This window comes from Erinaceus europaeus, chromosome 4 (genome assembly GCF_950295315.1).
Source record: "Erinaceus europaeus chromosome 4, mEriEur2.1, whole genome shotgun sequence".
NCBI classification, from domain to species: domain Eukaryota; kingdom Metazoa; phylum Chordata; class Mammalia; order Eulipotyphla; family Erinaceidae; genus Erinaceus; species Erinaceus europaeus.
Window position 1 is genome coordinate 42160323 of NC_080165.1, and position 25401 is coordinate 42185723.

Genomic DNA, 25401 nt, shown 5'->3' on the forward strand with positions numbered 1-25401 from the left:
ACTCCTCTCTGTCTTCCCCTCCTCTCTCCATTTCTCTCTGTCCTATCCAACAACGACAACAACAATAAAACAATAAGGGCAACAAATGGGAATAAATAAAATAAATATTTAAAAAATAAAAATAAAATAAAATAAAGAACATTGGTAGGAGCATTCATGTAGCTTGTTCAAGATGCTAATAGGAAAATTCACAGAAATGCAATGAAAAACTATATGAGGTGTTCTCTTGGAAAATTTTAACAGAGGTATTTCTACTACTTGTTGAAATCCTGTTTGAAAACATTCAAGTTGAAGAGACACTGTGTTTGTAAAAGAGATTGTAACATTAGCTAAATGCAATCACAGGTTCCAGAGATTGCCCAATTATTCTGATATACTGGGGCAAAGCATAGTATAGTATAAAAATGGCCATCAGATGCCACTTTGTAGTTTCTTTGTGTTATATGGATACATAACATAATTTCAACTAAAATTGCTCGTGACATTAATATACATATCAGTAAAACAAACAAATGTGAACTACCTGCTAACATTAAGATGGTTGTATGATATATTATTTGTAATATTCCATAAAAATATTCATAAAATTAATCTAGCAAGTTTAAGGCATTTTCATTCCTTAGATATGTGACTTTCAAATGTTTCTTGTTTTTAAAGCACTTTAACCATCCTTAAATATACAGCTCACTGACATTAAAAATATAGTTATACAACCATGATTTTATTTTATTTATTTATTTATTTATTTATTTATTTATTTATTTATTTTCCTCCAGGGTTATTGCTGGGCTCGGTGCCTGCACCATGAATCCACCGCTCCTGGAGGCCATTTTCCCCCCTTTTTGTTGCCCTAGTTATTGCAGCCTCCTTGTGGTTATTATTGCATTGTTGAGTTGCTTTGTTGTTGGATAGGACAGAGAGAAATGGAGAGAGGAGGGGAAGACAGAGAGAGAGGGGGAGAGAAAGATAGTCACCTGCAGACCTGCTTCACCGCCCGTGAAGCGACTCCCCTGCAGGTGGGGAGCCGGGGGCTCGAACCAGGATCCTTACGCCGGTCCCTGCGCTTTGCGCCACGTGCGCTTAACACACTGCGCCACCGCCCGACCCCCGATTTTATTTTTTAATGTTGGCTGAAAAACAAGTTCTTGTTATATGTAAAGCTAAAATGGCTTGTAGAAACAAAACATGCAACATGTAAAATGACCAAATAAATTGGGCTTTTATTTATAAATTATGTTTGGAAATCAGGGTATATTGAGTCAGTTCAAATAGTGTGTTAAAAAATAGCTGCAGATGTGATAAAGCGTTTAGAACTACATCATGTGGATGTTCGTAAGGCTTTCATTTTACTAAAAAAAGAAAGAAAGAAAGAAAGAAAGAAAGAAAGAAAGAAAGAAAGAAAGAATCAACTAGATGATTTTGCTTTAATATATTGCCATTCCACACTGCTAAGACTATGAATTACATCATATCAATACCACTGGTGAAAGCAACTCCCAACTAAAATGAGATGAGATACTGAACAGATGAAGCACTGTTCAAAGTCAATGTAGCCCAGACTTAGGGGACAGAAGAATTAATGAGAAAATGAAAATCTACCAGATGGTGCTGCAGGATTCCACGCTGCACATCCGCCGCCTCAAGCAGCTTCTATACATACAAAGCCCCAGGGCCCCACCTGGTAGTAACATAATTACCCTAAATGTGCACTTATGTTTCATTACACCTTGGCCATTACTATGTGCACTGATTACAAGTATCAATCCCTTTCATTTTCATACACCTCTGCAGTTCCATTGCATTCAACTGTGAAAACTCAGCACTCTTGTCGCTCCTAACATGCAGCCCATGCTGATAAAACCTCAGAGGGTAAATTATTTGTCACTCTGCAGGGTGCCAATTCAGTTTGATAAGGATGACATCATCCCCATTTTTACCAATAACAATGGCACTAACAAGAACATGTAATCAACAAACCTCAGTCCTCTGCTAGCCCTGGCAGGTGCAACTCTTTTTATGCTAAAAATAAGCCAACATTAGCTTCCATCTCAAAACTATTTCTTTTATCACAATGCTAAGCAGAAGTTGGCTTCCATAAGGCACTGCAGCTGCTGCTACTGCCTCCGCTTTTGCAGATGCCTGCATTAATTGTATCAAGGACATACTGGAATAAGTGCTTATTCAGCACAATGGCTATTGGGGAGCAGCTGGAGGCACAAGACAAACTGTCTTGGAGAGAATGTACCAACCCAGTGTGTAAATTACAATGATGAAGCACAAAGAGAGTCTAAGTTTAAGGGTCTAGTATAACTGCAGAACAGCATGATAATGTAGTGCTATCAGTGGAGCCCAAACAAAAGTATTTTCTAAAAAAAGAAACTGACTTAGACCTCACTAATAAACCACTTTTAGAAAAAGGACAATATTTAGTACCCTACTGCACATCAGAAAGAGAAAAGTCACCATTAAAACCACCAACAATGCTGATACTGTTCTTTATATACAGCTTAATATGAATCACATATAATTCCTCGTGCAGATGTGTGCATGTGTGGATATATTTCAAAGAATCAATTATAAGAATATATGATTCAAACAAAAACTTTACAAAGGCAACACGTGCCTCAAAGGGACAAATTTGGCTAGGTTTCTTCCTCATTCCCTTCCTACTTATTCATGCCACTCTCAACACATCCGTTTTAAGTTCTTTAGTCATTTCCCTGCTATTTTCTAATCTTCACATTAGTGGGCAGAAACAAATTAATGGGGATTAAAGACTGTACCACACGAGAGTTAATTATGGGGGCTTTCAATTGTCAGTTTGGGTGGAAATCATGAAAATGGATCAATAAAGATACTGCCAAAACAAAAGTAGCCTTGGAAAGCAAAGAAATGTGTAGTGACACATATATAGACTGTGGCCTGATTTGAAGTCCCAGTCAGTCTGGTCAGTCTCCATCAATGTCTCTTAAAAGAGTGACTGGAGATGGCTACACCCTGGCATTGGCTCAATAATATAATTGGGCTAAAAATATATTATCTAACCTGTGTGCTATCTAACCTAACCCAGTTATGATTACAACCAAATTGTTTTATATTTGCAACACAGGCATCACTTCCAGCACCGGGTATAATTAAATCATGAACATGTTTCTGAACTTTCACAAATGTCCAGAAACTATTGGTAAAGAATCACACTTTCACAGTTAGAAATGACCTCCGAACAAAATAATTTAGGAGTTTTAAATCTCTTCAAATACACATAGAAGAACCTTATCATCCAAAAATCTCTTAATGCAGAAATATTATACCACAAGTAATTGGCATTTAAGTGAAATCACAGGGGAAAAATACTTCATAATTTTCACCCTTGTCAAAATGCAATAAGTTTATTTAAATTATGTTGAGATATAAATGCTAAACTGCTGGTTAAAATTACTGATTGGGTAAATAAATACATTTGAACCTCAGAGTACAGTAATTGGAATACAAACTTAAATCTCAGAAAAATTCAAATTGCTTCCTTCTACAAATTTTCAAGGTGCAAAGAAATGTTGAAAACACAAATGGTTCAGTCTCAAATGCTCAAAAAAAAAAATCTACTACATAAGTCACTAGTACATGTCAATACAGTCTGCTTTAATTTTAGTTAAGTGCAAAAAGAGTATTTTCATATGAATAGACAAGTAAGGAGTTGTAGAAAGACCATCAAACACACGTAGGCAACAGCAACTAACAGTAAGTATTGGTAGCTAACAACTCACTGTTCCAGTAGTAATTTCCATTTTTATGTAACATTCCCTAGCACAACTGTCCTAATGCTGAAATGTTATTAATGTCATATTCAAATCACTATATCATCTACAATCCCATCAAATAACAATTAACAATGTATCACCATTAATGATATGTAGGTAAAACGTAAAGTGTCTTAACCAATCTCTTCACAATAGACACAGCTCAGATGATTCCAGACACTCACCCAGGACCTTACAATCTATAAAATAATAATATCCACATAAAGATGAAGAGTTGGAAAAAAAATAAAGGAAAAAGGTAATAAAAGCAAAAATCTGCTTTAGACCATCAAGACAGCTCTGATGAAAAATCTTAATTGTGTTTTCTCTTGAAACTGGGCTTTTGAGTGCAGTTGAGATTTGACAGATATATCAACTCTTGAGTATCATTCATCATGTTTATTTTTAATAGGTTTCCCTTAGAACAGCTGCCTAAGATGCTAATTTTTTTTCTTTTCTTTTTTTCCTTGGGTCCTTTGTAAATATTTGAAATAGCTATTCATTAACAGTTGCAGATTTATTCAGTCCTGTTGTATGCCTTGGGAACTGGAATTAGCTTTTATTTTATTTTTTTCCTTTTGGCCAGACTAGAGAAACCCTGCTGTTTGGGTTCAATCTGTCAAGGTTCAAATTATCCTCCAACTGAGAGCTAATCAAGGGCATCTGACCTGGTTCACAAATAAACTAGGAAGAAAAGTGGGTTTATTTTCTCTTTCTTTGGAGCACTGATTCTCAAAAAATAAAGCAAAACAAGAGTGGTTCATAAATGTAATTGCCTAAAATTAAAAACAGGCACAACTACAACTAAAGATGAACTGGATTTACTTGACATTTTTAAAGTAACTGGTTTTCAAGCTATAAACTCACTCTTACAGGAGCTGGTTTGCAAAGACATTTCAAATTAAAATTCACAGTTCATTTAATACAAGTCCACACCATGAGAAGAACAAAGATTTGTAAGCAGTCAAATTATCTGACGGGAACACTGGAAACTTCAAGTATCTTCATGGATCTCAACTCTCAAATTAATAGGTATATGTAGAAAACTAACTTTTCTATATTGTTAACATCATTATTATATCTATTTTGCACTCATTTAAAAATATAAAGTAGCTTTATTTGATTGTTAAATACTCTGCAAACAAGGACATTCCTACAAAATATAGTTCATTTTAAATGTAACTTAGTAAACTATTTAATGAAAGTCCTACTGTAATGAATTATACAAAATTCACTTTTAGTATATTAAGAATCCTGAAGTCCAAAGTGGTTGTGAAGATATAGTTTTCAATATTCTGTTATGTTAACAGGTATCTATCTAATCTTTCAAAACAGTCATGTCCAATGAAAGTGAAGACCTGTGAAATGTGTCAGTGCCACCATTCAAGAACATTATGATTGCAATTCTAATAAGGGCTTCACTCAAAATGATCCCAACTGATGAAATGACCCCAACTATTATAATAAACCAAATTGTGCTATAGCAACCAATGCATTTGCAATATCAAGCATCTGGCAACAATATTTTCCCTGAGGGACAACAAGCTTGCTTGAGGGGCAACAGAGTCAAGAGCAATGGCCCCATCAATCAGGAAATCTCTCTTTTAATACTCTTCCTCAGACTTGCAATGTAACCTCTCTGTGGTTCACTAAAATTAGAGCTAACAAGCACCATGAGCTATAATACACTAATGCAAAAATAAAATGAAAAATTCGGTGTAAAAGTGCAAATAAAAGTATTTGATACAAACTTCCTGAATAATTTTATTATTAGAAGGGCCCCAAACAGCAGTATGTATTAATTAATCCTGTCATATAAGAATCAACATGAATCAAGAAAATCAGTGACGTGTAGAAATTCTATCTTATATCCTTAGTGGAAAATGTAAAAAAGTAATTTTTATCTACATAAAGGCAATTTTGATTCATGAAATCCATGAGTAAAAATCACCAGTAATATATTGTCCAAATATATCATTAATATCAAAAATTAACAGATACTTAATTTTAAAAGTCCCTAAGACACAACGGCATAAACTGTCATTTAATTTTCCTGATATTTAGACTATTCTAAAGGCACTATTAAGGTTTAAACATAAATTTCTAATGAAATCAATTTACTACCTTATAAATTTAGTACCTTATATATTATAAAGTTTTCTATTTTAGTGAAGGTACACATTTGTTTAATAACATGCTATCAAGTCATACTTATAACTACAAATAGCTTCTTCCACTGTTTCAGAATTCACTACAGAAAATGTAAAGTATAAACATTCATGATCATAAATCCTTCACTTAACAGGTGCTTGACAAGTATTTGCTAACTAAACAAATAACAGGAATAATAATCAGGATTAGAGTGAACACTAATATTGGTTAATGTGGTAAAAATAAAAATCATAACCATCCTATTGTAGTTATTTCAAATAAGCTACTTTAAATATCATTTTAAGTCAACAAAATACATCTTTTTAAGATATGACAAAACGAAAAATGTCAATCTAAACACAATTCTAAAATAACGGGGAGAGGCATATTTTATTGCAATATTTATAAACTAAAAATCATTTCCTAATTGAAATTTTAGTTGCAGAAAGAATATTGCTCTATAGAAAATATTCAAACGTTAAACTAATTCAGAAAAATGTTTTGAAAATCTTTACTCAATTTATTTTCCATTTACCAAAGAACTAAGTTTCTCCTAGCTGTTCTTTTTTTTTTTATGTAAAACTAATTGCACAGTGAATTACATCTTCAAGTCAGTACAACTGTAAATGAGGGTCAAACCACTGCATAAAAATTATTTCAAATCAGAGAAATAATGCACAGATGTAATCACTGTGAAAAAATAATAGACACAAAACTGAAGTGAATTCACATATAATATGTAACCCAATTTTTCAAAGAAAACAAATATTATCTTTTTAATTCTGTTTTCTCCAGCATTCCCTACGTAAAGCACTTTGTTCATATATTACCTAGTTTGCTTTAATTTGCTTATATAGTGTTGCAGGAGTATACATTAATATTCACAAAAATGAACAGTCTTAATTATGTCCAATCCACATTATCCTTCCTAAATTACTTCACATCTGTGAATAGTCCATCTCTTATTGCCAACCCAGAGCACTGATTGAGAATTTAGAGGCTCATTCTGAGAAACATTACATGCACTTGCTAAGGTGAATGTAAGCTGTTAGTATACAATGATGACAGTCGTATGGGCATGCCTGTATGCATTGTAAAACATTTTGGCCATTGATTGTGATATCAAGATAACATCCAAGCAATCCTTATCACAAAGAAGCAAAGGAGAGAATAAACTTTTAAGCAAATCATAGTGACTAAACCTGATAAAGTACTACAACAGATGTACAGAGAGACAATGGTATACTTAAATAACAGATTGTACCGTGCGGAATGGTGATACATAATAGCTGAAAACTACATCAACAAATATGTCCTTACTACTCAATATGATCCAAAGGCAAGCAGTGTAAACATCTTTTGGAAGCGTAAGATTCTCAGGCCCCTTCATGACGCACTAAACCAAAACTTGCAAGCGAACACCGCCTCCCACGTCCTTGCTACCCTGTGATCTGTACCTACTTTAAATTATAAGAAACATATCCATATCCAGTGTTTTCTTCTTAAAAAGCAGTCTAGGCATAGGTGTGTGAGAGCACACTGTTATACACACAAATAAAGAATAGGTGGAAGGAAAAAGATGACCCTGCTATTTCTTAGGTAGTGACTTAAGTTTATTATTCCTCTTCCTCCTTCTTACTCTCCTTTAATACTGTTATGAAGAACTATAGTAATAAACAGTCACTTATTAGACATTCTCCAAGTATCAAGCATAGCATTAGGTTATCTTGTTAAAATTCCATACTGTTTATCTCACAGGTAAGCTTTATCTCTTATTTTCAGATGGGAAAACTGAAGTGTAGAGATAATAAACAGCTTTCATAAGGTTAGAGAGCTAACAAACTATGAAACCATACTGTTCTTAACCAAAATGCCGTAGCACATTAGACTTATTTGAATCAATAAGCTCTTATCATTTAGGGACAATACCTTACTTACTAGTCTGTAAACTATAAGCTACATGGTTCTGTGATTTTCAGCTCTGTGCTTAACAGTTACTGGTCACATGCCAGTAATTGTTTAAATCATAATGCAATTACTACCATTGTACTTAATTTAATGGAAAACAATCTTAGGTATATTTGGCCACTCTAACAGGCATTACAAATATGATAAAGGCATTATAACATTTAACATTAAATACATTTTAAAAGTAACAAATTTTAGTGCTTTTTTTTAAAGAGATTTATTTATTTATGTGGGCTGCAAGATCAGGAGGAAGAGGAGAAAGAAAACCAGAGCATTACTATGTCAAATCTAATGCCAGAGATCAGACTCAGGACCTCATGCTTGAGGGTGCAACGCCTAGTCAACTCTGTCACCTCCCAGGTGTTTACTGTGTTTTTAGTGTATAACATACTACACGTAAAGTGACTTAAAGCAGTAAATTCTCACTGGTCCCCACTCTGCAATCTCGGTTAGGTTCAGCTTGGTATTTCTTCATATCAGTGTGGTGATTAGCATATTAAATATGCCATTTCCATTCACATATTTGGGGTTTCAGCTAAGAAGTAAGAGTTTTTGGAAAGTGGCTACATATTTTTCCATCCCTCCAGGGTTATTGCTGGGCTCGGTGCCTGCACCATGAATCCACCGCTCCTGGAGGCCGTTTTTCCCCCTTTTTGATGCCCTTGTTGTTGTAGCCTTGTTGTGGTTATTATTATTGCCACTGTTGATGTTGTTCGTTGTTGGACAGGACAGAGAGAAATGGAGAGAGGAGGGGAAGACAGAGAGGGGGAGAGAAAGATAGACACCTGCAGACCTGCTTCACCGCCTGTGAAGCGACTCCCCTGCAGGTGGGGAGCCAGGGGCTCAAACCGGGATTCCCTACACCGGTCCTTGCGCTCTGTGTCACATGCACTTAACCCACTGCCACCGCCCGACCCCTGTAAACATATTTTTAAACCTGGACAAGTTCAATTCTTCAAGTGTCAAGCAATGTCATGCATTCTAATTAGCTTATTGAGTCTCTCCCATTTTACTCTCCATATTTTTCCTACAATACAGACATATTTATCTTAGAAAACATATTTAGGGAAGTTAAAAACACTTTTGTTCATCTAATTATAAAAAAAAGTCAGTATAAACTTACTGACAAAAAAAAAAAACATCCAGAGGAGTTGGGGGTCCAGGGGAAATAGCTAGGTTAGTGATCCCCATACTTGTGGAAACTGTAAAATAAACATTCCCAGGCTCATAGTCCGTCTCCCAGAATCAGGTGGAGTCTGTGAATATCTATTTTTAAATTCCCTAAAATAGTTTGATGAAAAGCCTGCTGTAGCTTCAAAGAAGGGAGCTAGTTCATACACTGCATTTTATTACACAGAAAAAACAGAGTCCCATTTTAGTTTATTTCCTCACAAGAATGACACCTCCCCTGTTTTCATTAAATATTTTAATCAAAAGATTTCAGTGCATTTAATGAAGAAAGTTCTTTAGGCCAAGGCTTTTTTTTGAAAAAAAATCTTTATTAATTTATTAGATAGAGACAGGCAGAAATTGAGAGGGAAGGAGCTGATAGGAAGAGGGAGAGGGAGAGAGATATCTGCAGCACTGCTTCTCCACTTGTAAAGCTTTCCCCCTGCAGGTGGGGATCGGAGACTCAAAACTCGAGTCCTTGCACATTATAACGTGCTCTAAACCAGGCGCGCCATCATCACCTAGCCCCCTAGTTTTTAGAAATGATTCTTCTACTAACTATATGGGAATCATTTGAACATGCAAATTCCTGGGTATGCAGTAGAGCTACTGAAATAAGAATCTGAACAGATATTTGCATGCAAAATACATACCCTAAAAGTCGAGAAGTTAACTCAAAGATGCAGTCAATTTTGACACCCAGTACCATAGATGATTTCCCACGTCTACGCTCAACTGGACCTGCCAATATACGCGGATATCTTCGCCCACCCTGTTCAACGCTTGACATCTCGTCACCCAATCTGGTCCCCTACGCCTACACTGAACTTCTCTGTTCCAGTCTCTTGGAAACAGAGCTGGCAGTCAGCTGAGGTAAAGAACAAACACCTCATCACAGACCCCTGCAAGCGTCAACCCGGCTTTGACCTAGCACGTTATGATTGGGCCCTCCTCAATCGCTATCAAACAGGCCATGGCCGGTGCGCCACTATGTTCCATCGCTGGGGAGCCAGAGACGACCCGAACTGCCCCTGCGGCTCCAGACAGACTATGACCCACATAGTCAACGACTGCCACCTCTCCAGATTCAAAGGAGGTCTCGAAACTTTACATCAGGCTCAACCTGATGCTGTTGACTGGCTACGGAAGAAGGGCAAACACTAGAAGAAGAATAGATGATTTCCATATACCAGCATCATTCACCTTACCTAGCTAGCATTGACAAAAATAAAAAAAATCTATGCAGAGTACAATCATCTAACAATACCTCTTTTCATACTCCTTCAACTTATTCTTTCATCAGACCATTCTCTCTCTTCTCTGGTTATATTTTTTTCACATCCTCTGAATCCCAGGTTGGAAGACTCTGTTGCTAATGTAAGAATGGTGAACTAAAAAGTACATTTTAAAAGTTAGCAGTTTAAATCAAACTTTTCTTTTTTCTATTACAAATAAAAAGATGTTGGGTCTCAACAAGAAATAAAATAAATGTGTGTATGTGTGTATTACAAATTTATAACCCTCTCTCTCCATATATATACATATATAACATATATATATATATATATATATATATTCTAAATTTACAACCTCTATAACAGCCAAGGTTCCACTAACAAACATTTTTTTCATGCAGAAAATTGTGCTTGCCATACCTGACATTGTGTAAGTAAGTTTACTACAATTTAATATACACACAAGTAGGAGAAGAAATTTAATAATTTTTCAACTGGAATGAATTGACAGCCAGTGTTAGAAAACTGCCGATTGTGCAGAGTCAGTAAGATCTGCTGACATCACAAAGTAGAGCTTTTGCCCAGAAAACAGCTCATAAAGGTCAGATCTACAAACAACCAGGTAGCAGTATCACTTTCACGTCTTTCCAGAGCCATTAAAATTCCATTAAACAACCTTCCAAAACTAACATGCAGCCTTTAAAGTTCACCAAAATGATCCTAGAAACCGATCAGACTCAGTTCAAACACTAAAAGCAAAGTATTAATTTTTGCCCCCTTGTCATCAGAAAACATTTGTAGAATTCTGTTAAGTAAAAGAAAAAATTCCAAAGCAAATAAAGATGTATTTGTTACTCTTACTGTGAGCCTAAGCAGGAATACCCACTTAGTAAAATGATACATACCTGTTAGCTATCAAAAATAATTTCCAAAATTGAATTAGTTTTGCTATCATCTTTGAAATTCACCGCTACTAAACTATCCACTGTCAAAAAATCAAGCTTTTGTTAAAAGACATTCATGCCTGAGAAGCAGCTGAAATGAAAGTACATTTGGCCAACTTGAGACATATGCCTTTTCCAGGCTGTATTTTCATTACAGATTCATACAGTTTAATATAAAGTTTCAGCAGGAATAATCAGTTCAGGTTTAGTCATTCAAATAAACCAATGTGCACACTGTCACATGCACCTGACTTATCCAGTGACCCAAGATAAAGTTGGAAGGAGATGGGGAACATAAGCTACTGTGGATGAAGACTGTCCACCCCAGAGTAGGAAACACAAAGCAAGAGCCTGCACTAAGGACTTGTTTCCCTCCAAAGAGCATAAGCTTCACTATTTGCTTATTTGATGCAGAAAGTATATGGATTTGTACCCAATCAAAATGGAATATAGGAGAGGGGGAGAGACCGCATAATAGTTAAGCAAAGAGACTCTCATTCATGGCTGAGGTTTCCAAGTCCCAAGCTAAATCCCTCACACCACCATATGCTAGAGCTGAGCAGTACTCTGAAAAAATAAGAGGAAGGAAGGAAGGGAGGGAGGAAGAGAGGAAGGGAGGAAGGGAAGAAGGACGGAGGGAGGGGAAAAAGGGGGGAGGGAGGGAAATCCCAGAATATGGGCATCTCACAGCTATGACTGAGCACAGAAGTTTACTGCATGACACAAACCAAATTCCTGGCTGAAAGAATTCCATTTACAGTGGATATGGGCAGGCTATTTATTTGTTCCACTAAATCAGAGGTATCTAAATGTTAAATAATTTCTTTCCTAAAAAGTTAAAAATTAAAGAATACATCCCTATAGATGCATATTTACAATGCATACTCATATACTACCGTGCCTATAGAATATGAAATATGTTATATTAAGAGAAAAAAGTGGATGAGTATATACAAATAGATGTCTAGGAGATAGCATAGCAGCAGAGCTCAGGATCCTGAGTTCAATATCCAGTCCCTCATATAACAGAGTGCTGCTTTGATTTGATTCTCACTACCTGCTTCTTCTCAGTATGAATTAATTATTTCAAAAGTGAAAGTTCCTATGTCTTCCTGTACTCTGATACACTATCTCACAAAATAACTGAAGATGGGTAAACCATTGAGGGCCAGTGAGGCGACACCTGAGAGAACACCTGCTTTGCCATGTATGAAACAAGGGTGGACACCTGAGAGAACACCTGCTACACCTTGAAGCCCTACAGCAGTGAACAAAGTTTTGGTAAAGTTGTGTGAACTTCTCTCACTCTCTTTGGCTCCCCCCCCCCACCCCCACCCGGCCACACACACACACCACACACAGTTGGCCTAGAGCAGTGAAGCACTAGCAACAAAATACACAAGCAAATAATAATTACAAAAGATACTGAACCCCACAGTGGGATCCTTTGGGTACCAAATGGATATGGAAGTGGGGCCAAATCAGAATTTCAAATGCTTACAATGTACTCATAGTCTACCAAGAAATACTTAGAATGTTTTGTTTTTAGGGCATGGGTGTATATTTTAACAAAGAATGAAAACACTAGTATGTGCAATTGAATGTTACCATGTTACTAAATCTCCCAGCACTCCCTGTATGAACTCATATGTGAATACTTTCTTTCTAAACTAATAGCAAACTGTCTTTTTCTCCCTTACAGACAATAAGCTTTCAGGAACTTTATAGCTGAAAATACATTAGCAGCTATGACCTACTTTTCCATGGCCCAATTTCACACGAAGACTTGACTTTTCTATTGTCAACTGATTTCCAAGAGCCTCATTATAATATATACCTTATATACTTATTTTATACCTAACTTGAATATTTATAAGTTGTTTTTTAGGACACCACAGAGTGAAAAAAAGCTCACACAGAACAGTGTTAGATTAATTACACTTAATTCTGAGGATAGATCTATGTATCCACTCTATCCAGAAGTGCCAGTTTTTCCTGCACTGTGGATTTTATGTACTATGCAATGTGAAATTTCAGAGAACCATAAAGGAATATCATTCCATAAGACAACGCTGGGACTGAATCCTTTTACCAATAAGAACTATATGCTGTAAGCTCAATCACAAGCAAACTTCAACCACTAACCTGTCTATGAGCAGGAATACTCAAAAGACTGGTTATAATGTGTTAGTCCCACTTTTTAAAAATATGCACCTAGTAGGGAGTCGGGCGGTAGCTCAGCGAGTTAATTGTACAGAAGGACCAGCAAAAGGATCCCTGGCTCCCCACCTGCAGATGTCAATCTTTCTCTCCCCCTCTCTGTCTTCCCCTCCTCTCTCCATTTCTCACTATCCTATATAACAATTGTTGGTATGCTTTTAAAAAACCCTTCTGTTTCATTAGTTTAATCCCCCCTGCTTAACACTATTCTATTTACATAACATAACCACTTCATTCTATTTACATAACCACTGTTAACAAGCACCACCCTCCCTCCAGGGCATTGGTGGTTCAGTGATGGAATTCTCGCCTGCTCCGCCCCCTCTCCTTATCATACCCTGATTTTCACCAGTCACTTTTCTCTCCACCCTCTCCTGTTCCCACCCTACTGGGCTAGTATATTTATAAGGACAAGATTGTTTGTAGTTTTTAGTTTATCTTAGCTCGGCTTAGATTGTGCTGCGTCCTGCATGAATAAAGAGATACTGCCTACAACCCAGCCATGAGTCCCCAGTCGTCTGTTACCCGCCTGTGAAGCCAGCCCGGCGAAAACAACATCTGTCTCCCATCAATGAAGCTCAGCCCGACAAACAATGATGACATCAATAGCAACAACAATAATAATTACAACAATAAAAAGGGTAACAAAAGGGAAAAATAAATAAATATATATATTTTTTAAAGTATGCAGTACTTTTTTTTTAAAAAAGTAACAGAAATAAAAATAACTCTTTTAAGAAAAAAGCTCAACAAATATTTGTTGGGATCATAAAAATGGTACAAACAGTTTCAATAGTTGTTTCAGTTAGAGATAATCACTTCCTCATAAATTACTAACATCACACAGCTTTCACATAGAGCATTACGCATTATCAAATGGCAGTAACTAAAAGAAAATGCATATTGATGAGGATCCTAAAGAAAAGCCATGGTTGGTTAGTGAAGAATGACCCCACCTAAAGAAGACAGATGAGGACCAAGTTGTTGATTTGCTGACAACTTAGTACCTTGACAAAGAACACAGAAATCAGCTGCCCAATTCAAAGTAAATGGTTAGGTTTTGAACTATTAGCTTGGAGTCATAAAACTGACAACACTTGTATTGCCTGCCTACTCTGTCTAATTCAACTCTTCTTTTACTAGTAAACCAGGGGATTCTTCCTCAGTTATCACTCTAAATACAAAATAAAAAAAAAAGGTCAGAGTATTTTACTGATAGTGTTCCCATTCCCCACCCCACTCAAAAATATCTAAATTAAGGCCTCTCAATTTTAGTTCTAAATGCTGACAGCGCATTAGAATCACATGCATTTTTAAAAGATGCAGAGTGCCGGATCCACTGCTTTTTATGACAGCTTCTAAAGATCCTCTTAATAGTTTATGGCCTATATCAGAATACTACAGAGAACAGGAAGCTATGCCGTAATGAGTTTTACTTGCTTATTAACTTTCCCAAAACTGGACTACTGAATTTTTTCATCAATTTTCTTCTTTCTTTTCAATTTTTTGGGTAAAGACAGAGAAACTGAGAGGGAAGTGGGAGATTTCCTCCACTGAGGTGGGGTTGAACTAGATTCTGGTTTGTCCAAGTAGCAAAGTAGAGAGATTATACCAGTGAGATACTTTACTATTCTGTTATTCCACTAATAATTTGCCTGCCTAGGGCCAGGTGTTGGTGCTCCTATTGAGTGCACCAGTTCCAATGCACAAGGACCTGGATTTAAGCCCCCCCATTCCCATCTGCAGGGGGGAAGCTTTGTGAGTGATGAAGAAGTACTGCAGGTGTCTCTCTGTCTCTGCCTATCTCCCCATCCTCTTTCAATTTCTGGCTGTCTCTATCCAATAAATAAATAAAGATAATTTTAAAAAATTCTAAATTGCCTATCCTATAATAAATAATCAACATTGTGATTCTATAAAAAGTTATTCCAAAATGAAGAATCTAACTGTGCTGTACATAAATTCTGGTACCATATTTACAGTCCTACTGTTAATGGAGGTTAAAATCACTATCCTGAAAATGACATTTTCATTAAAACTTTTGGTGGCTATAGTGTATGAGAAATACAAAGTGAATGAACCTTTCACACAAAGGTTCATTTTACTTATTTCACATGAGATATATCAAGCTTCACATGACAGAGAGAAGTCAGAACACTACTCCTGTACATATGGCCTCAGGGAATGAACTGAGAGTCTCTGTATGCAAGTCCTCAGCTCTACCAGCTGTGCTATTTCCCTTGCCCTCTACAAAGTGAATTTCTAATAACTCTAGGAAATTGTACAATGGGGATTAGAATTCAGGCTTTTATGATATGATAGATTTTTGCAGTAAGAACAGTTCCTTTCTGAACAGCATATGTGCAAATTATTTCATGTTTATTTTTTATTTTATTTTTTTTTTAGTATTCTATTAAGAGACTGAGGTAGTTCAAAAGTAAGGAAGTATTTGAGGGCAGAACAGTGGCACACCGAGTAAAACACACATAGTACAAGGCACAAGGACCCGCACAAGGATCCCGGTTTGAGCTCCCGGATCCCCACATGCAGGGAAGCTATTTCACAAGTGGTTAAGCAGGGCTGTAGGTGCCTGTCTTTCTCTCCCCCTCTTTATCTTCCCCCTCCTCTCTTAATTTCTCTCTGTCCTATCAAGAAAAAAAGAAAAAAAAAAAAAAAAGGTCACAAGAGCAGTGGATTTGTAGTGCAGGCACCAAGCCCTAGCAATAACCCTGGAGACAAAAATAAAATAAAATAAAATAAAATAAAATAAAATAAAATAAAATAAAATAAAATAAAATAAAATAAAAAGGTAAGGGAGTATTCAGAGGAAATTCTAAATAATTTTGAAATAAAATGTTTTTCCCTTGTATTATAACTTTGCAACTCCAAATTTAGCTGCTAAAAAAGACGATTAACTTTTGAAGTATAGTCTTAAAGTAAAAATCATTCAGATTTTTAAACAGAAACATAGTTTACCCTTCACAAATACAAACACACTCGTGCAGCTAGTTTATACCTTCTCTGTTTCCTTCCATTAACATCTTCATTAACTGTGTTTACTTTCTCCATATATTCATCATTTTGTGGGAAGCTTTACGTATGAATTTGTAATTCTCAGGTACGTAACTTGATATCACCTTGTCGTTAATCAATTACTGGGGAGATATCCCACCTTTCTTCCTCACCTCTGTTGATACTTAGGTTATAAACATTCATAAACAGTGTTTGGGGACTGGGGTTTGACATGGTTGCTTTTTGGATATCTACAAAAACATGCTGGCCATGACAAGGACTTTATTCAGGCCAGAATGAATTTACAAGGTAGTGTTTTCTAGGATATTTGTATTGATTTTTTTCTGTAGCAGCTAATCAATCAGTTTCAGTTGTGTAAGTGATAGGGCAAACCTTTTTAAGTGTGCTGGGTGAATGGTGTGGAAACAACACCTTTCACTGCTGTCTCTGGAATCAAAATGTAGAGGTGATGGATGAGCTGTTTTTATAGCTATCGTGTGCTTTTCTAGATCTCATTTGTGTGTGCTACTTTTTTCCTTCCTTCATAAATTTCAAATACCTCTACAAGGTTAGTGGCCTAAACTAAGTATGGAAAGGTAAATAAATTAAGATGAAGCATTCATAGCAGGATAAAATTTCTTTATGCTTAGTGATGTTACTATTATTGTTGGTTATAGAAACTGGATTATTTTATTTCAACATTCATAGAAATATTGTCTATAAAATCAATTATTAAATGCAGCTGGAAAGTGTCTCCTTGTCTTTTTAGATAGAGTGGATGTAAGCAATATTTTGTTTTCTGTGGCATATGTGTACCTCAGATTGTTGAGTGGTATGGCTTATGTCAAGTTGCACTTGACTGATCACTTTTGGCAGTAATTACTGTAAGTTGATTTTGATTCAAGATCAAGTACAGTCTGATATTGAAACCTATTAATTTATATTTCTGTTCACTAAAGTATGTCTTTTGCTTCTTTGTCTTAATTTGCTCAATGTACAAATAAAATTAAGGAATCTATTTATTTTACAGAACTACTTTCAATTTACATGATTGTTATAGTGAAAACTTTCAAAGGGGATTTTAGACATATTATATTAACTAATTGTATGTAATAAGACTAAAAATAAAACCTTAAAAAAATATATTGTGTTTTCTGACACAACTTTTTAAAAAATTTCTTTAATGGGGGATTAATAGTTTACAGTCAACAGTAAAATGAAATATTTTGTACATGCATAACATTTCCACATAACAATACAACCCCCACTAGGTCCTTCTCTGCTATTAAGCTTCAGGACCTGAACTCTCCACTCCTATCCCAGAGTCCTTTACTTTGGTGCAGTACACCAGACCTAGCCCAAGTTCTGTTTTGTGTTTTATCTTTTTCTCTTTTTTTGTAACTAGACTCCTTTCATTGTAAGTGGCTTTAGAATTTAGATGGAAAAGAGTTCTGCCAATATTTCCACTAAGTATTTGGTAGTTTCTTTTCCAACATCCAAGGGATGTTGAAATCCCCTACTATTACTGTGTTGTTGTTGATTAGCCCTTTCAGTAGATGTTTGATATATTTAGATGGCCTCTCATTGGGTTCATAGATGTTAATAATCAGTAAGACCTCTTGACTGACTGATCCTCTGAGCATTAAGTAATGACCATCCCTATCTTTTTAATTTTTTTAATTTAATATTTTAAAGTCTATCATGTCAGATTGAGAATAGCTGTTCCTGCTCTTTTTTTGTGGGGCATTGGCTTGTATGGTAGTTTTCCATCCTTTCCCTTTGAGTCTGTGTTTGTCTTTGCTGAGTTTGGTGGGATTGCTGCAGACAACATACGGCTGAGTTGTGTTTTCTGATCTATCTTCCTACTCTATGCCTTTTAATAGCTGAATTCAAGACATTTACATTTATTGATATTATAGAATGAAGATATTTTAATGCCATTATTCTAAAATTTTAGAGTGTTCTGATATATGGCATGTTTATGATGTGATTGTTTCTAAGAGACCTTTCAGATTCTTGCAGGGCAGGCTTGGTGATAGTTGACTCTTTCAACTGTTGCTTGTCTGAGAAGGTTTTTATGCCTCCATCTAATCTGCATGGCAGTCTAGAAGGATACAGTAGTCATGGCTGAAAGCCTTTCTTATTGAGCGCTTGATATATATCTTGCCATTCTCTTCTGGCCTTTAGTGTTCATGTAGAGAAATCTGCTGCTAATCTTATGGGTATTCCTCTGTACGTGACCCTTTGTTTCTCTCTTGAAGCCTTCAAGATCCTTTCTTTATCCTTATTCCTTTCCATTCTAAATATGATGTGTCTTGGTGTCTGTAAGTCTGGGCTAATTCTGTTTGGGACCCTCTGACCTTCTTGAACCTTTATGTCTTTTATGTTGTCTAGAATAGGGAAGTTCTCAGCTATTATATCCTATAGAATGCTTTCTTCCTCCTCTCTTTCTTCCTCTGGTAAGCCAATAATGTGTATATTATTAATTTTGAAGTCATTCCATATGTCTCTGTTGTTGTTTTCAGTATCTCTAATCTCTTTTTCATATCTCTTCTTTCTTAGTTTTCTCTAATTCATCCTCAATCTTGCCAGTTCTTGGGGTTTTTTGTTTGTTTGTTTGTTTGTTTTTTGCCTCATTTATTCTATTCTCTCTCCCTTCTGTTGTTTTCTGTAGCTCAGCTATTTTGTTACCCTGTTCCCATACAGTATTAGCTTGTTCAGCTAGCTGCTCTTAGCTCCGCTATTTCAGCTTTCAGCTCTCTACCTACAGATAGTGTTTTCTTTCAGTCACATTTGCTGCTTCCCCATTTCTGATATTATTTTCAAACTCTTTCTTCACTTCTGTGACTAATAATACCTCAATTAGTGTTTGGATCTTGTCCTCAAAAGCCTTTTGGTTGGGGGGGGGGCGCTACCTGGATTTTGTCCTGGCTCGTTTCTCCAATGTTTCTTTTTGGTTCATGGTAAGTGGTGTGTTATGAGGTCCCTCTTTCAGTACTATTCAATACTAATCACTCTTGCCTGTATTGACTTGTATCTAAGTAAGGTACTTCAAGAGTTCACAGTTATGGAGTCTTGTCTTGTTGTATTCTCAAGCGATCTTCTTTGTTATTCTTAGTTGACCAGGCAGAGTAGAGAGACACAGCTGCTATTAATCTGTACTGGTTATTGATTACCAGCAGGTGGTGCTATAATGATCTCTAGGCTTCTCTTGTTTGTATGATCTGCAGAGGGTGGGATGAGGTGGGGGAGGGGTTGCTTTGGTCTGTCTTGTTGCTTTGGTCTCTGTCTTACGTTGTGTCCTTGCCTTAAATTCAGAAGACTAAAAACCTCTTGAGTCAAAGACTGAGAAGTTTTAAGCCCCTTTCTCTTTTCTTCTCGCACTTGGAACAACCTTCATTGTTTGCTGCACTTAAAGTGAAATCATGAAAATGGTGCAGCTCAGTGCCTTGCTGCCAGTAGCTCTAACTTGACTATGCTGTTCTTCAAGCCAAACCCTTTTTGCGCCAACCACATGTGAGCAACCACCTGAGGCTGTAGATCTTTCAGCTGTAGATTATGACTGAAGTTGGGTGTGTTGGTAACTGTTGTATTTACTTGTTTTGAGAGGAGAAGCAATGCAATCCCAGTTATTCCATGGCCACACCTTCCAGAAGTCTCATATTTTTATTTTTTTAACTGCCACCAGGGTTATTGCTGGGGTTAGATGCCAGCACTACAAATTCACCACTCCTAGAATATTTTTTTTCTTTTTCCTTATTTATTTAGCAGGACAAAAAGAAATTAAGAGGGAAGGAGGAGATAGAGAGAGAAAGAGAAATAGAAAGATAGACACACCTACAGACATGTTTCACCAATCATGAAGTGTCACCCTACAGGTGGGGAGTGAGATGGTTCAAACCCAAGTCCTTGTGCATAGTGCTATGTGTGCTTAACCAGATGCACAAGTACACAGCCCCCCCTTACATTGTATTTAGAAAGAGGGAAGATGATTTTATCAGCTGGTTAGTTCTATATAGACGGATAAGGAAGTAAGGTGATTTATATAACTGAATTTGCATATATAAGGAGGAATGTTATTTTATACTTAGAAATCTATGTGGGTCTAGATTGTAGACACTAAGAAACATTGTTTCCTATGCACCTTTTCTAAGAGACATTAAATAATCTGATAAAATTCCTTTAGCTTGTTGATAATACTATTTATCCTTCTATAGATTTTGTAGATTCTCATAAAACCCCAAATATATATATATTCATCTTTTCCATGGATTCTAAAGATGGGAGAGAAAGTTCAAAATATGTTAACTGCTTACATTAAAAGTCATAATAAAACACAACTGGAGGGGGGTTAGATAGCATAATGGTTATGAGAAGAGTCTCATGCTTGAGATTTTGAAGTCCCAGGTTTAATCTCCCACACCACCACATACATGAGCTGATCAGTACTCTGGTAAAACAAGAAAAATAATAATAATAATAATAATAATAATAAGTTAAAAATAAACAAAACACAACCAGTGTCACCATTTCACATTAAGCTGTCACTGCCTTTTTGATTTGTATTGTATCCAGAGATGTCAAACCTTCCATTTTCAATAATCTGGTAAGACCTTTCCTAATGCATGGGACAGCCCAGTTCCATTTCAGATGGTATATCTCTAAGTAAAAGTGCTTAATAGTCCTCTCTGATTAGACTTAGCCCTAATAAACTCAGCAATCTATTAGAATGGCCTAAAGAAGATACCATAAATTTTCTAATCAAATATTTAGTACTTAGGCCTAGAAACTTTCCTCTTCTAGCACCTAACTTCAGGTCCCTTAATCATTCTATCTACTCAACAAACTACATGAAAGAGTAAGTAAGATATATTCCCTAATGTCTTCTAACAGCATCAGCATTTTTGTTACCACTTGATAATCTTTTGAAGAAACATTGTATACAATTGGCAAAGACATACTGGCAAAAAAATATATCAACTAAAGGAAAATTATTCTCTCTATGACAACCTTTATTAGAATCATCAAACGAGCAAATGCAGTAAAACTTGTGTTTAACTTAGACCCCACTAAAATCTTAGGTGTATTTCCTCCCCAACTTGAGACCAGAACCCATATACCTAATACTAGTTTGGATACAACAAATGACACTCAACACTTTAACAGCTAGAAGCAAGTCCAAGCTCATCCAATAAAGAAGTGACTACAAAAACTGGAAAAGGGCAAAACACTGGCTCACATAATGGTGATATTTTTTTGTCACTACCAGACCATCCCATCACGTGGGGAATACTAGGATTCCAGCATAGATAATAAAGGCCCAGACACCTAGTAGACTCCTCTCTCCACCATCACTGGTCACTTGCATTAGGAACATCATCATAAGCTCTTTATAGGTCTTCTCAAGGACCTTGTCCTCACAATGAAGTAGCAATGGTAGGGACTGTCCCACTCTCCCAAGGGAGGCTGGGTCATCCTACCTACTCTGGCATTCATGGAAGACTGGTCCTGAAATGAGTGCAGCCTAGAATGTCCTCAGCTGTGACTATAAACTGCAAGCTCAGACTGACAGGGACTCGGAGGTTATACAGGCTCCTGTACTAAATAGGAATATACATGCATTTGGATCAGATATATGTACTGAAGAGTTAATTATATGGGGCCGGGTGGTGGCTCACATGTTTGAGTGCACATGTTACAATGCGCAAGGACCCAAGTTCAAGCCCCCCCCCGTACCCACCTGCAGGGGGAAAGCTTCACAAGTGGTGGAGCAGAACTGCAGGTGTCTCTCTGTCTCCTACTCTCTTTATCCCTCCTTCCCTCTTAATTTCTGACTCTCTCTATCCAATAAATAAATAAATATGAAAAGGTTAATTACATTTAAATATTTTCTTCAAGTTTCATAGCTACTCTCTGCCTTAGTCCTGCTGTTTAGTTATATTCTCAACTTTGATACCATCTTTTCAGACAATAGTTTTAGTCCACCTCTATGTCAACTAGCAAGTTTAGGAAAAAATTACTAGTGTTAAATGCCCCTGGGAACATACCTAAAATAAACTTACTAGGTTCTTTCTGTCCTAAAATGCCTATTCTCGTGGGGTTCATCATTTTGTCCTGCTTTAAATTTTACTACCTTTCAGCCACCAAGTTGCAGATGCCATCATGATTCCATCCTGAATTCCTTGAGCAGACAACCTCACCAGTGTGCCCTGGAACCTCATTATTTCCAGAGCTCTACACCACTAGGGAAAGACAGAAACAGGCTGGGGGTATGGATCAGCCTGCTAATGCCCATGTCTAGCAGAGAAGCAATTACAGAAGATAAAACCTCAGCATGTTGAACCCCAAAAAGAACTCTGGTCCATACTCCCAGAGGGCAAGAAATGGGGAAGATGACTAGAAGGCTCTGAATCCCAGTTCCATCGGGACCCAGAGAGAGAAGAGGGAAAAAGGAAGAACATTCAGAAGTAGTAATAGGAATAGGTGTGACTTAGAAAGGAAGAGAAGGCAGGGCCGTAGGGGAAAAAGGGCAATAAGTAGATAGATAGATAGACAGACAGACAGACAGACAGACAGACATACAGACTATATGTATAGAAATAATAGTCAACCCATTTCTGTGACCTTGGGAGAACTACTGCTGTTTTCAATGGAGGGAACAGGGACACAAACTCTGGTGGTGGTAATGGTGTGGAATTGTACCGCTGTTATTTTGTAATTTTATAGTTTAACACTCAATCACTAATAAAATTAAATAAATTGTCATAATAAAATGAAAGAGTAGTAAAGGAAAGATAAGTGGGATGTGACTATTATAACTTGATTGAATTCGTTAACATCTTCTTAGGAGACAAAGTTACATATATCGCAAAAAGCAAAAGCACAATCTAAAGAGAAGTTTTATCTAGAAGACTTCTGTAACTTATTAAGAAGATAAAATGTACATATATTACTAGAAACACTTACCTTGAAAAGACTGTTTGGCTCTATCCACTAGTTCCTCAATGGGATAACTGGCTAAATTTCCTCTGGCATGTTTAGTTTTGCAGTAGGTACAAGCATTGAGGCACCTGTTTAAAAGCAATATATAAGGCTCAAGTTTTGAAAAAGAGTATAGTAACATGGAAAAAAGCAATACACTGACTTTTTTAATTCTAGCAATATTTTCCAGTTTTAATGAGAAATTAAAAATTTACATTACATTTTCATTACATTAATTTCATGTCAACCAAGCATAGAAATTTATGATTCTTTTATGTTTAAAATCTTTGACAGTGGTTATAAAAAGAATCACAAAAGATCACCTTCAAATAAACCTATCAATAAGAAATAAAAGTTCTGAATGCTTGCAGTGGTTAATTTAATAAATTTAGAAGTCACATTGTTTTAAAACCACTAACATTAAATTGGTAATAATAAAAATAAAATCCTGCCACTAATATAGTAATATTCAGAAGTGATGAAGCATATTAGCTTTTAACTATTAATGTAAGAATAAGTAAGTAGGCAACATAGCATTCACATAAAATATTCCTTTAGAAACTTTCATGTTTTTTAGTCATTGAAATCTGGAAAAAACAACAAACAAACCCTAAAACATAAATAATGAATATTTTCTAGAATATTAGTCATAGTGTTTTTAAAAAGTAGAAATACAGTATCAGGGGCCAGGCATAGGTCAAGCGCACATATCACCATACACAAGGATCCAGGTTTAAGCCCCTGCTCCCCACTTGCAGAGAGGATGCTTGATGAACAGAGAAGCAGATCTGCAGGTGTTTATCTTTCTGTCTCCCTCTCTACCTCCCCTTCCCTCTCAATTTCTCTCTGTCCTGTTAAGTAAAAATACAGGGAAAAAAAAAAAAGAAGGAAAAAAATGGCTACCAGGAGCAGTGGTTCCTATTACCAGCACCAAGCCCCAGAAAAAACTTTGGTGACAATAAAAGCAAAAATATTTTTTAATTTAAAAAATAATAAAATTTGGGAGTCGGACTGTAGCGCAGCGGGTTAAGCGAGGGTGGTGCAAAGCGCAAGGGCCAGCATAAGGATCTTTGTTCAAGCCCCAGCTCCCCACCTGCAGGGGGAGTCGATTACCAAGCAGTGAAGCAGGTCTGCAGGTTCTATCTTTCTCTCCCCCTCTCTGTCTTCCCCTCCTCTCTCCATTTCTCTCTGTCCTATCCAACAATGTAATAACTACAAAAATAAAACAAGGGCAGCAAAAGGGAGTAAATACATAAATAGTAAGAAAATTAATTTAAATTTAAAGAACCTTGATCAAATAGAATGACATACCATAATATAGATGGACATAGAAAGAATTACATTAGAAAAATAATTTTACTTATGTTTGGTAGATAAAAATGGGACAAATGATCAAAATGAACAAAACGGTCTAAGAATAAAACAGTGGTTTCATAGGGCAAACAGGAGTGAATAAATCAAGAGGAGTCAAATACATGGTAATAAATAGAAATGAGACTTTTGGTGATAAATACAAACTGATGTGAATTCACATGGCTGTACACTCAAAACTTGTAAGTTATAAAACAATGTGGCATCAATAAATAAGTTTTAAAAACTGTACCCAGGGGCTGGGTGGTGGTGTAGTTTCCACCTTAAAGAGACTCTTGAAGAGCAGTGGGGGCAACACTACAGGTTCCTTTCTTTCTTTCTTTTTTTCTTTCTTTCTTTCTTTTTCTTTTTCTTTTCTGTCTCTTCTCTATACCCTGCATCAGAAAGAGAGAGAAAAATATAGGAAAAAAAAAAAAAGGAAAGAAAAACTGACCTCTGGAAGCAGTAGAGTATTGTATATAGACACCAAGCCCCAGCAATAACACTAGAGACTGAAAAAAAAGAAAGAAGGGGAGGAGAGGGGAGAGGAAAGGAGGGGAGGGGAGGAGAGAT

At 36.3% G+C, this 25401-nt stretch overlaps 1 protein-coding gene across 1 annotated transcript in view; it reads right to left on the minus strand.

Moving 5' to 3' along the window:
* CDKAL1 (CDK5 regulatory subunit associated protein 1 like 1) overlaps window positions 1-25401 on the minus strand; it is a 603322-nt gene that overhangs the window by 319884 nt on the left and 258037 nt on the right. Inside the window, exon 10 of the mRNA XM_060190801.1 lies at window positions 23464-23567. Within this exon, the coding sequence (XP_060046784.1) occupies window positions 23464-23567 (104 nt within the window). The remainder of the gene's footprint in view (window positions 1-23463; window positions 23568-25401) is intronic.